Here is a 13,864-nt window from a genome sequence, read left to right as displayed (position 1 = left end):
TTCCTTCCTTCCTTCCTTCCTTCCTTCCTTCCTTCCTTCCTTCCTTCCTTCCGTTTTTGTCACCACAATAGAAAAGTAACTGAGACAATTGTAAACTACCATGTGGATGCTAGGAATTGAACCTGGAATAGATGCTGCTGCTGTAACCTACAAATGTATTTGAGATGAAGAAAAGTCCATAGGAGGAATTCCATAGGGAGACTATAGTAGGTCTGTGATAAACCTGTGAATTGTGTTTATTGTTTTTTTGTCAGTAAAAAAAAAACAAAAGAAGGAAGAGTGTATCTTGGCTGATGGTTTTAGAGGTACCAATCATGTCATCCTGACACTTTGGCCCTGTGGTGAATTAGGAGGTCATGGCTCATGATGGAAGTACATGACATAATTACTAACATCATAGTAGCCAGGAATTAGAAGGGAAGGGAAGGGGGAAGAAAGGAGTGAGCATTTCCATATCTCCTTTGAGGTACACTCCCAACTGTCTTGCCATAGGTCCTACCTCCTAAAAGTTCTGTCATCTTCTAGCAGCAGGAAAGGCTGGTAACAAGCCTTCAACACATGGCTTTGAGGGGGTATTCAAGTACTCGTCAAAATATTCAATCTCTTCCACCATAAGGAAAATGCATATTAAAACTTGGGATTCCACTTAACCCTCATCAAGGTAGCCATTATCAAAAAAAAACAAACAAACAAACAAAAAAAAAACAAAACAAAAAACAACAACAACAAAGGACAGAGAATTGTGTGAGGATATAGAGGAAGTGCCTATATTTACTGCCAGTGGAAGTATAAATTAGTACAGCCATATACAAACCAGGTTTCTCAAAGAATTAAAAGTGGAACTACCTTATGACCCAGCTGTACTACTCCTAGGCTTATACCCTACCACAGAGGTATGTGTACATCTTACTGCTGTATTATTCATAATAGCAAGGAAATAGAACCAACCTGGATGTCAACAGATAAATAGATACAGAAAATCTGGTACATACATGGCCGTACAAAATAAAAATAATGAAAATTTCAGGAAAACAGATGGATTTGGGAGTTCTTACATTGAGATGACCCAGACTCAGAAAGACAGATACAGCATACTCTTTCTCTGGCAGGCAGTTTCTAAATACGCACGCACGCACGCACGCACGCACGCACGCACACGGTTATAGGCCATGAAAGTGGATGACAGAGGAAAAGAGGGAGTGTTTAGGAAGTTGGCCAAGGTGATAGAACACAAGTAAGGAGAAAGTGGAAAGGAAACCCTGGGGGTAGAAGGGTAGTAGAAATGGGGATGGAAAGGAAGATCCACAGAAGCAAGAAAATGAACAGTGGTACTTTTTAGTAATCAAGGCCCGAGTTCTCTGTTCATGGAGAGGATTATTGTCTGATGCAGATATAAGGAAGCTGATTCTGTCAGTACTTACAGCATCACTTTATATGAGGTCAGTGAGTAAAAACAGTACAGGAACAGAAGAGAACTAGAAGACAACCTGCTACCTTCAGGGTGCTTAGAATCCTAGTTAGGAGTCATACAGCATGTATATTAAAAATTATTTTACCACAAAAATTCATGCCAGTCACAGCTAATATATTGTAATTAGTTTGTTGTATTATCTTGAAAGCATAGCTGTCAGAAACAGTGCATGAAATCAGGGAGGTGCCATGGAATGAGCTATGTAGAAGTTAGCACGGGATAAAAAGCAGTGCTTTACTTTTAAAATTACTTATGTTATCTAAAAGAACCTCAGTCTAGAACATGGAAGTTCAGTCTTCACTAAGTGACTCTCTTCTGCTTTAGAGTCCTAGGGTCATAGAGTTTTTGTTGCTGTTATTTTTGTTTTTTGAGACCATGTTTCTCTGTATTCCTGGCTGTCCTGGAACTCGCTTTCTAGACCAGGCTGGCCTCGAAATCACAGAGATACTCCTGCCTCTGCCTCCCAAGTGCTGGGATCAAAGGCGTGCACCACCATGCCCGGCTGGGTCATAGAATTTTAACTAGCCATGTGGAGATTCTCTCCCCCCTCTATGAGAAGTGCTAACTAAGACTCTAGAAGATTTTGACTTGCTTAAAGTTGCGGGCTACTAAGCATAAAGTTACAAGTGTTTACTTTAAAATGTTATGTGCTTGTATCAGCAAGAGCACACATGCTTGTTTCTGTGTGCTTCCTCTGTTTATGCAACATAAACTTGACAAAGGTGACATCTGTAAAAACTGTTTCTTTCATATCTTCTAGTAAAGGTATATAATAAAACCTTTTCTAGTATTTTACTCTTCTAATTTTTTCTCTTTCTCTTGTTTAAATTCAGGGATCCATAACTGTCACACTTTGTACTTGATATTTATTAGGGTGGTAGATCCCATAATTTATCAGCTTTAATCAGCTTATTACTATAAATCTTCTCTAACTTAATATAGAGTAATGGTAGGCACTTAATTTCAAAGACTACCTCAAAAGCTGAGCTTGATGTCCCTTGTTCAAAGATACATGTGAAGTATAAAATATTTGAATTTCAGTTAAAATTTATGTGGAAGATACACCCCCTCTTTACAGGGGTTTAGAAACTACCATTGTTGATTGTTATGTTGGTCAGCTTGCATTTGTGTAGCTTACTGCTTCTTTTTCTTTTAGAACCTTCTGCCCAGAGTAGCAGCCAAACTTGATGTTGCCCCAGTTTCTGACATCATTGAGATCAAGTCACCTGACACATTTGTGAGAACTATCTACGCAGGTAAGTTCCAAGGAAGATAATTAATCAGCATGTTAATTTTCAGAGTATACATAAATCTTAGAAATAGGATTTGGAAACAACCTATGATTAAATGGATCATCATAAGGTTTTCTGAGAAATGCTTTAGTTGAGAATTACTACTAGACCCTGACATGGCATTCTATCAGATTTATCATGTACACAGTGCTTTTATACAGGCCTCAGTTTATGGAGTAAGATTTTCTCCCCCAGTGGTTAATAAAAATCAAGTTTGCCATCCAGTATATATATATATATGTGTGTGTGTGTGTGTGTGTGTGTGTGTATTTTTAAATTTTAATTGAGATGTAATTATATCACTTTTCCCCTCTACTCCCTCCTGTGTCATTCCCCTTTATGTCAAGTTGATGGCCTGTTTTGTTTTTGCTTCACAATGTGCGCGCGCGCGCACACACACACACACACACACACACACACACACACACACACAGATGTCTAAGTACAACCCCCTGGTTCTGTTTAGTTTGCTTGTTGTGTATATGATTTCAGAGCTGGCTACTTTTGTATTGGGTAGCCAGTTGTATTGGATAACCAAGAAAATTCTCCCTCAGAAGTTTGTTCGTTGTCTAGGAGTGGGACCCATGAGATTTCTCCTTCCACATTAGCATGTCTATTGCTGTTGTCATTGTTGAGGTCTTGTTTAAATAGCTATATTTTGTAAGTAGTACCTTGAAAGGCAAAATCTTTTTAAAAATAGTATTCTCAGCCTTTTCTTTCCAGGTCCATCTGCATTATCATTTCAGTGTCTCTTTAGTTGATTGATCATCTCTAAGCACATTGATCTCTAGTGGGGCTGGAGAAAGAAATAATTTCTGTTACTGCCTTTGTTCTGGTTAAAGTTTCAGTAAACGGGTTGATTCTTAAATCAGACCTGAAATCTTTAGTAACATTCAAGTATTTGGTCATAGTGACATCACTCCTAATATGAAGTGTCTCTAGTCCTTTAAACCCTCTGAACTTGTTTTTATGCTCTATTGTGCTTTCATGTTATCCTTCTTGGGCATGTATAGCAGTTGTGTTTGTATTAACGTATAGCAGCTTCTATTTTTAGGTTACTGACTAACCTAAAAAAAAAGCTTCATTCCTTCTGCCTATAGAGGAGGTGTGCCTTCTTACTGTGGCCACCTGTTCAGCTTATTGAATCTAGACAGTAACTTAACTCTCTTGCTTGAAAAGACACCCAGAGGTGTATGCATAGTCCCTGGGAAAGGTTTTCACTGTTGTGCTCCTCTTTTCCTATACTTAGCAGATGTAGGAAACAGTTGTCCATGCTTAGTTTTACCTCGTCTTCATAAAATAAATTCTGAGCCTGAGAGGTATACTTCCTTACAATAAAAATTCATTCCTCATAATAAAATGTGTTTCAGGAAATGCATTATGTACAGTGAAGTGTGATGAGAAAGTGAAGGTGTTTTCTGTTCGGGGAACATCTTTTGAGGCTGCAGCAACGAGTGGTGGTAGTGCCAGTTCAGAAAAGGGTGAGTGTTCATACGCGCTTTTTTTGATAGGTGGGCATTTCTTGTTTCTTTGCTTTATAGATTATCTTAGACTAAGAGATGACCTCTGGTTTAATGTCTAGTGCAAAGTAAAAATTCAACTGACTCGGGGCTACATCGGGATATAAAGTGAATAAAATCATAAAATAAAAAGAGAGGGAAAAAAACAAAATTCAAGTGACTCATTCCAAGGTTATATAAATAATTATAATTTATGTCTGTTTCACATCATCTTGGTATAAATATAATGACTTTGGTAGATTAAAGAGCAGGAGAGAGGATCAATTATGATTAATCTTTATGTTTATGTTAGGACTTTTTTTTTTTAAAGATTTATTTATTATTTATACAGTATATAGTATTCTGCAAGCATATGTGCCTGTAAGCCAGAAAGAAGGCACCAGATTACAGTATAGATGGTTGTGAGCCACCATGTGGTTGCTGGGAATTGAACTCAGGACCTTTGGAAGAACAGCAAGTGCTCTTAACCTCTGAGCCATCTCTCCAGCCCCCTGTTGGGACCTTTTTAATCTCATTACTGTTTCCTATTGTGATATTTGAGTGACTCAACATAATAGAAGAATGTAATAATAGTAAACATCTTAACATGTGGCATCTTATTGAACACTGGAAAGAATGGGCTATTCTGGTTTTTACAGATGGACTTATGGGTAGTGTTTGACTTCCCCAAAGCCCTCTTAAGCCTTCATAATTAAAGAAAATGAAATTGGGAACATGAAAGTGCATGAACTTGTGTTTGTGTGTTGGTCTTAAAAATAATTATTACTATATAACTTCAAGTCATCCTCATTTTTAATTTATTTATCGATATATGCAGCACCGAGTTCTTCACCAGTGGGACTATCAGAGTGGCTTGACCAGAAATTGACAAAAAGTGATCGTCCAGAACTGACTGGTGCCAAAGTGGTGGTATCTGGTGGTAAGTGCACTGGTAATTTCAAAGATGGCAGAGCTACGTAGCTCACTCATCTCATTAAAGGAAGGACTTCTATCTAGTTTTTTGTCTAGTTTTTGGTGGTGCTGGGGATGGAACCCAGGGTCTTTTGTTTGGTTTTGGTTTTTCGAGACAGGGTTTTCTATGTAGCCTTGGCTGTCCTGGACTCACTTTGTAGACCAGGCTGGCCTCAAACTCACAGAGATCTGCGTACCTCTGCCTCTCGAAGTGCTGGGTTACAAGCATGTGCCACCATGCCTGGCTGGAACCCAGGGCCTTGTACATGGTAGGGAAACTCTCAACTTCTGAGCTGAATCTATAGACTGGAGCATAGAGTTTTTGTTTTAATTTTTCTTTACAAAATGTTAGAAGTTGGTAAATTGTAAGTATTAGTAATATTTTGCCAGGAGTATGAAATTAGACCCTAAATAGAATTTGGGCTAAGTGTCACACATCTGTCACTGGCACTGGGGAGCAGGGTACAAGTCTCATCCCCACATCTCTGCCACATGGTGTCTTTGTTTATAAACTTCCATGTTTTTCTGTAGCCTTTGAGTTGCTTCTGAATTGTGAACACAGCAGTTGAAATCTCAAAGTCTCATCCCCACATCTCTGCCACATGGTGTCTTTGTTTATAGACTTCTATGTTTTTCTGTGGCCTTTGAGTTGCTTCTGAATTATGAACACAGCAGTTGGAATCTCAAAGTCATATATAAATGCCCTGTTCCATTCTACTTTCAGTGGCTTTCAGTGTTATTCCGGTCTGTGTGGATAACACTTGGAAAGCCCTTCACAATTAATGTCAGAGGCTGAGTGTGTCATCAGCTAACCTCTTTTTGTGTACTATGCTACTTTGTCGTTTGTTGACTGACTTTTTGAGAAGATGATTGATGTGATTTTAAAATATTTCCAAATTAAATATTTAAAAAAATAATTTCTGCTACCAACAGGCATCTATTGCTCAAGTGGTATTAAGAGGAAATGATTTAATATTTTGCAAAGATGTTTGTCTTGTTTATTGGCTTGTATATTTAGGAAATATTAGCCTATATCTGTTCTATGATGGGCCTGTTGCATTTTTATTTCCTGGAGAGATGAAAACAAAAGAGTGTGTTTGCTGTCAAGGAGTTTGAAATCTAGCAGGAACTTTCATTTTGGGAATATTTACCAAATGCCAGTAGGAGTTTGCTAATACTACAGATACATCAGTGACCTAGAGAGCTGTGGATCTTGCATTGTGAGGTGTTTTCATTATAGTGGAGAAACTATAAACATCGCAGTGTCCTTTCTGTAGTTAATTAAGTACAGTGCTGAATGCTTCATAAAAGCAAGGAAAGATTTTGTAGAGGAGGTGGTGTGTTTAATGTGGCAGTTGGTAATACGGACATTAGGCTGGGCATATAAAATGGCAAACATTTTACAGCATGCAACTTCTGTATACCTGATTTTATTTTATTGTTTAATGAGGTCGGGGCTTGAAGAGTGGAGAAAACTTTAAGCTGCTGTACGACCTGGCAGACCAACTGCATGCTGCAGGTAAATGTCCTCTTTCTTTGTCACATGATGTCTTCTTTTTGTTGGAAATATTTGTCATTATGTTTATATATAAGTCCTCCAAAGCTTTAGGTAATTTTGCTTTCTAGTTTTTCCTTCATTGACTTAGCTTTATTGTTTAACCATATTATCATCTATACAAAGCAACATTTGGTTGTGACATTTCAATTCGTGTACATAACATACTTTGATCATATTTCCTTGATTACTTATTTCTCTTCTGCCTTCCTCTTTTTCTTCTTTCTCTTCCCATATCATTTCCTTTCTATTTCCTTGCCCTTATTTTTTTTTAATCTAGATTCCATATGAGAAAAAAACCATAAGATATTTACTTTTCTGCCTCTGACTTATTTTGTTTATCTTTATTTCCAGTTTTGACCAATATTTCATTCTTTCTGCATTTTTTTTTAAGCCACCAATAAATGCTGAAACTTTTCAGAAAGGGGGGAGCGGGCATCCTAGTAATTTTCAAAGTATGTATGTGGCAGTTTTTACATTTGCTAAATCTTAGGAATCTATCTAGTTTTGATTTCTATTCAAAAAGTAATGAATTGCCAACTTCAGAGCCTACTGCAGACTCCTGCTACCTGTTCTTCAACCCCACACATGCTCTGATACACATTACTAAATAAATATCCCTTTTTTTAATTTTGAGAAAGAACTGGAAAAAAAATGATAAAGATTTAAACACACACACACACACACACACACACACACACACACTCACAGAAACAGAAATGACTATATATTATGAACAGAGTAAATTTGAAGGACCAGGAAAGAATCTCTGAGCCTGAGGATATGCCACAGACATGCTTAAAGCTAAAAAGCAAAGCAAAAAAAAAAAAAAAAAAAAAGAGCACAGCATTAAAAATACCCAGGAACTAGGGGACACCCAAAAAATACAAGTAACCCAATAAAAAGCAAAGTAAAAAATAACTACAATCATGCCTTTAATCCCAGCACTTGGGAGGCAGGTGGATCTCTGTGAGTTCGAGGCCAACTTGGTTTGGCCAGAGCGAGTTCCAGTACAGCCAGGGCTGCACAGGGAAACATGGTCTCAAAAATCCTAAAAGACGGAGAGAAAGAGGGAGAAAGATAACTACAACTGAAGAGAAATGGGTGTGATGGGAAGGTGGAAGGAAAGAACAGGAGTGGTTGATACAGTGAAGCCTGAGAAGTGCTCCAGTTCACATCATACCCACGGAAAGATCCAGGAAGCTCAGAAAATACCAAATGTGTGTCTAAATTGCAAGCTATAACAAGTCAAGGATGAAGATAAAAATCCTGAAAGAAACCAAAGTGGAGAAAACAAAAAAAAAGACTTACCCTATAAAAATAGCAAAGATAAGTACATTTGACTTTTCTTCAGAAATCATGTGAATAAAATAAAAATAGGATAAAAGTCTTCAAATATTGCGAGAACAATTTCCAGCAACTTAGAATTCTGCACTCGTGGAGTAATCCTTTAGAAGTAAAAGGGATTCTGTTACTGATTTACCTTGTAAGTTCAGTGATTCTATTAGAAATATATAGAACAAAAAAAATATATGTATATAGAACAAACAGGGAATCTCAGTTCAACTCAACAGTTAACTGGATTGAATTAACATCTGTTGATGTCATCATGTTACTCAACAGTGAATTCTCAAGCTGACAGGAGCATTCACCAAGGAAGACCATATTTGGGACCATAAAACACTTTCATAAATTTAAAGTAGTAGGGAATGTATGATGTCTGTTCTTAGCTTGAGCTAGGTGTCAATAACTGAAACATAACTGAAAAATCCAGGATACATGGAGATTTTAAACAGCACATTTCTATGTAATATATGAGTAAAAGAAAATATATCAAAAGAAATATTTTGAGCTGAATGGAAAAAAAGTGTGGGGTACAGTAACAGCAGTGGTGTGGGGTGGGAGGAATTTATTTCGAAGTATTGAGAATTGAGCTGACATGTTAGGCAGATGCTCTATACCTGTATGGCAGGTGAGCTATACCTATCTGGTCTCTCCCCCAACTTTGTGTGTTTTTAAATTTCAAATCTTTGAGACAGTCTCTTTTTAATTTTTTTAAAAATTCTTACTCATTTTACATCCCAATTGTAGCCCCCTCCTCCACTCCTCCAGGTCCCACCCTTCCTCCCTGTTTTCCCTATCCTTCCTCCCCTACTCCTCAGAGAAAGAGAGACCCCCACCCCAACCCCAGCATGTCAAGTTGCATCAGGGCTGAGCAAATCCTTTTCTCCTGTGGCTTGGCAAGGTAGCCACACCAGGGCAAGGTGATGGAAAAGCAGGCAACAGAGCCCATGTCATAGTCAGCCCCTGTTTCCCTTACTGGAGGGATCCATATGAGGATGAGGAACGAGCTACCCATCAGCCATATTTGTGTAGGTGCCTAGGTACAGTCCATGTATAGTCCTTGGTTGCTGCTTCAGTCTCCATAAGTCCCCTTGGACCCTGGCTTATTGGCTCTGTTCATCTTCTTTTGGAATTCCTGTCCTCTCTGGGACCTTCTATCCTTTCCCCAACTCTTCCACAAGATTCCCTGTGCTCCACTCAATGTTTGGTTGTGGGTTTCTGCATCTCTTCCCATCAGGTGCTAGGAGGGGCCACTCAAAGGCTTGGCATTGCTCTGCAAGCATAGCAGAGTATTGTTAATTGTGTCAGGGTTGGCTGTCTCCCGTTGGTGAGTCTCAGGTTAGGCCAATCATTGGTTGGGCATTCCCTTAATCTCTGCTTTGTTTTTGTCTCAGCCTATCTTGTAAGCAGGGTATATTTGGGTAGAAGTTTTTGTGGGTGGATTGGTGTTCCCCTCCCTCCACTAAGAGTTCTGTCTAGTTAGAAGGTGGCCTCTTCAGTCTCTATGACCCCTGATATTAGGAGTCTCAGCTAGAGTCACCCTCATATCACCTTGCTGGCCTTGTAATCCTTTGCCTCAGCCTCCCGTGTAGCTAGGAATCCAGGCCTGTACCATCAGGATGAGCTTTCATAGGGAAATTTATGGTACTAAATATGTATTAGAAAAGAAAGGCGATCTAAATTTTGTCATCTGAGCTTCTATTAAGAAACTAGAACAAAAAGAATAAATTAATACAACAGTATACAGAAAAAAATGCCTGAGTCCCTTTCTTTCACTTTCCAGAAGCAATGGTTTTCCCCCAAAATAGATCTCCTTGTGGAAAGGAAACCAGTTACATTTTTATTTGTTAATTTAATATGATACTTATTAAACCTCAGTTTTGTGTTAAATGTGACCTGCTCATAAGAGGTAATGTTATTATACAGCATTTCTCCAAAAATCATGATATTAATACAGAAACATTGTAGGGTATTGTAGATTGTAATGTGGATTTATGGATACTTTATTATTTTTATTTTAAAAAACATCAGAAACCAGTCAAATTAAAAAATTGAAATTTGTGCCTGGAGTGGTGGTGCATGCCTTTAAACACAGTACCCAGGAATTAGAGACAGCAGGATTTCTATGAGTTCAAGGCCAGCGTAATCTACACAGTGAGCTTTAGGATAACCAGGGCTACATAGAGATGCTGTCTAAAAAAAAAAAAAAAAAAAGTGAGTATAATACACAATGGAAATTACTTTGTTTAAAAAAAATGTGTGTTTACTTAGTATTTAGAATCCTTGGTCAGTTTTAAATCCTTGATCAGGATTTTTTTTTTTCAAAAGTTAAGTCCTTTATACAATAATTTTTGACTGTACAATATTAGGATGCTTTTGTAGTACTTGGTAAATATCTCACTAGATGAATAATAGATCTTGAAAATAATGACACTTCCTCCCCTTTCAGTTGGTGCTTCCCGTGCTGCTGTTGATGCTGGCTTTGTTCCCAATGACATGCAAGTTGGTCAGACAGGAAAAATAGTAGCGCCAGTAAGTATTGCAATAAAATATGCCCTGCAGAATTCTGTGGGGATCAGCACTGTATATATTTGTTGGGCAATAATTTCAGTGATTTATATCTTACTCAGTGATCCTATACAGCTAGCTATTATGATGGTGAATGTGTCCTCACAAGGTCTGGAGGCTTTTGGTTTTAATAAAATGCTTAGCAGTTCTAAATTAGGAATTACTTTGCAAAAAGATTTAAAGCAGTATGAGGTCAAATGCTGTGTTATTATTGTCATTGCCATTGTTATTTTGTGTGCATGGTATGGTAGAGAGAACCTAGGACTCTACGTGTGGCAAGTGCTAGTCCACTGAACTACATCCCGAACTTATTTTACTATTGATAGCATAAACTTACACTGATGAGATTTATTGTCCATAAAGTCTTTTAGATATAAAAGCTGTTAAGGCAACTAGCCTATTTTAATTGAGCCTGTTTTATTTAGGCTTTGTCATTAGAATATAATGATAGTTCTAGTCTTGTGTGTGCCTGACCACCTCGTTTAGTTCTACATTTTTATCTATTCAGTGGATTTCAGGAGATTTTGATACTTATGTCTAAGTACTACTAGAATATTCCTTTTTGCTGAGAGGATGATACAGAATCTCAGTCTGTAGTCTCTCTGAGCAAAAGCTTAGCAGTCATCTTTCTTTAGCTTCCAAGTGCTAGGATTTCCAGCTTATGCACTACACCTAGCCAGATACAGTATTCTAAAAACCTTTGCAGAACTTAAAGGAAAACAGAATTGAAAGTTGAGTCTTCTAAAACATTTCCTGACTGTTCATATTTCTTCAGCAATGTGTTGAGTCATTTTTCAACCAGTTTATATTTATGTTACATGAGGAAAATATTTTTGTGTAACTCATAATAAAATGTTTTTTGTTATTTCAAATCAAGATACTATATCGTGTCCATTAAAGTCTGCTAGTGCCCTAGTCTATTAGATGGTGACTTCAAAATCAGCTTTTAAGACTTTTTTATACACAACATTTTGATCATGTTTTTTGCTCCCCCAATTTCTCCCAACTCTTTTAAGCCTTCTCTTTGAAGCTTGTTTTGAAATAACCAATTTTGTCATTCTAAAGTTGAATCATTTATCCTTTTATTGTCTCTTTCTAGAGCCTCTTTATATAGTTTGCATACAAATTATTTTTTAGATATTTACTGTGAATTTTTTTCTCATGCTAGGATTTCCTGTTCTTTTTCTTTTGATAAGCAGAGATGTTTCATTTTCACAAAGTTCAATGAAGCAATCTTTCTTCTTTGGTTAATATATTTTGTGTTACTTAGCTTACTTGAAGCAGAGTGGGTCTCAGTACTGAATATAAGCACTAAAACTATTCATAAATTAAGTCAAAACGCTGTGTGACTGACTTGCTTGTCAAACCACATTAGTCTGCCTGTGAAAGTGGATTTATTGAGCAGATGAGCTGGAGCCGTCCATGACATTTAATTAGGTGTGGCACACATATATTTTTTGTGGAAATCTTGCATGTACAGTTTTATGTGAGTAGACACATTCAGGCTTGAATTCATAAAAGATCAACAGCTTCCTAATCAAAACTACTTTTATAAGAAATTCAGTGTGTACCCTGAAGTAACAAGCAGACTTACTATGACAGAAAGGGGGCATTCATAGTGATTAAACAGGAGCAGGGTACAGGGAGTGGCTGGTGGAATCTTTTCTTGTATCAGCTTTATTCAACATTAGTCTTATAAAACTATTGAATTTTGCTCATGAGGAGATTAAGCATTAAATGCTTTGAAAACTTTAACATAACTCATACACCTCTTCAGAGGATCCTAATGTATTAATTCTCTAGTTAGGCATCGTGTTAGTTCCTCTTCTTGTTGCTATGACAAAATACCAAGCAACTGAAGGAAGGAAGGACATATTTTGGTTCAGTTTTAGGGGTATAGTCCATTAAAATGAGGAAATCATGAAAGAGCTTAGTAAGGTCACACTGAATCCAGTCAAGAAACAGAGATAAACACTGGTGCTCAGCTCAAGTTCTTCTTTTCATCCTCTCTGGGATCTTGGCCCGTGGGATAGTATCACCCACACTCAGGGTGGGCCTTCCCTGCCCTGTTAAGCCTTTCTGGAAAAAGCACTCACAGAGTCATGTTTTGTTTCAGTGGTGATTCTAAATTGACAATGAAGATTGATCATTACAGGCATAAATGTATATTCATATGTACGTTTTATGTTTATACACACACACACACACACACACACACACCATGGTTCTATAATCTTTTTTGGGAAACAATCACTTTGCAAGTTTAGAACAGAACTTGTGTGTGTGACCATTTGAACGTGTAAGTTGCCAGCTTCAAATACATGTATTTTCCTCTATAGCCACAATGTAGCCTTTCAAATCAGAGCAAATCAGAACAGTAGCATTGGCATGTAATGCCATCGAGTCGTCAGATTTCATTTGGATTTTGCCTGTTATTTCATTAATGTTTTTTCTAGTAAATGATACTAGTTTAGAATCACATGAGTGATTCATGAGTCCTTCAGCCCTAGTTGCTCAGTCTTACTTTGACATTATGAGGGACTTCAGGATTATGGGGCAACTATTATATTACTGGCCACTTGGGTATTTTGAAGTGTATATTGAAGTTGTTTGTTTTTATTAATTGAATCGCTTTTTATTATTAAATTATGGAAGTTTTAAAATATATTCTAGTAGTGAGTTTTTTGTTTACTTTCTTCATATCTATGGTGTGCCTGTTTATTTTTCTGATATGACATTTAACTAAGGAACTTCTTTGCTGTTTCTAATTTGCTGTAAGCTCTCGTCATGAATGGCAGAGTCTATGGTTCTCTATGGTTCTCTCTTTTCTGGAACTTTCTCCTCACTTCCAGCTAGTGTGACGGCTACATATCTTCTGTGTATTTTCTTCAACTGGTCAGACTGCAGGTTTTTAGCTAAGAGTTTAATTTCTGATTAGTCTTTATCCTGTGGAGAAATTGCAGAAACCTCAGGTGAAAGAGGAGGAGTATGTTGGACCCCTATCTGCATGCTTCCCTCCTCTACAGAATTTTGGCTCCTCAAATTCTATTGTCAGTGTTGATCTTCAACATATTTAAACAATTGCTATCTGTATTTGAACCAAACATAGATGTTTTATCAGGAAGATGTCTGATACAAGCTATTCCCTTAGGGCCAGAAGGAA

General features: G+C 37.4%; 1 protein-coding gene across 2 annotated transcripts in view; it reads left to right on the top strand.

Moving 5' to 3' along the window:
* Etfa (electron transfer flavoprotein subunit alpha) overlaps positions 1 to 13,864 on the top strand; it is a 62,544-nt gene that overhangs the window by 18,552 nt on the left and 30,128 nt on the right. For both annotated transcript variants that reach the window (XM_055621864.1, XM_055621863.1), the window contains 5 exons: positions 2,628 to 2,727; positions 4,134 to 4,244; positions 5,101 to 5,202; positions 6,685 to 6,753; positions 10,583 to 10,665. In XM_055621864.1, the coding sequence (XP_055477839.1) occupies positions 2,628 to 2,727; positions 4,134 to 4,244; positions 5,101 to 5,202; positions 6,685 to 6,753; positions 10,583 to 10,665 (465 nt within the window). The remainder of the gene's footprint in view (positions 1 to 2,627; positions 2,728 to 4,133; positions 4,245 to 5,100; positions 5,203 to 6,684; positions 6,754 to 10,582; positions 10,666 to 13,864) is intronic.

Source organism: Psammomys obesus, unplaced genomic scaffold (assembly GCF_907164565.1).
Source record: "Psammomys obesus unplaced genomic scaffold, mPsaObe1.curated_primary_1811, whole genome shotgun sequence".
NCBI lineage: Eukaryota > Metazoa > Chordata > Mammalia > Rodentia > Muridae > Psammomys > Psammomys obesus.
The sequence above is the reverse complement of the archived record's forward strand: the minus strand, read 5'-3'. Positions and strand labels throughout refer to the sequence as shown.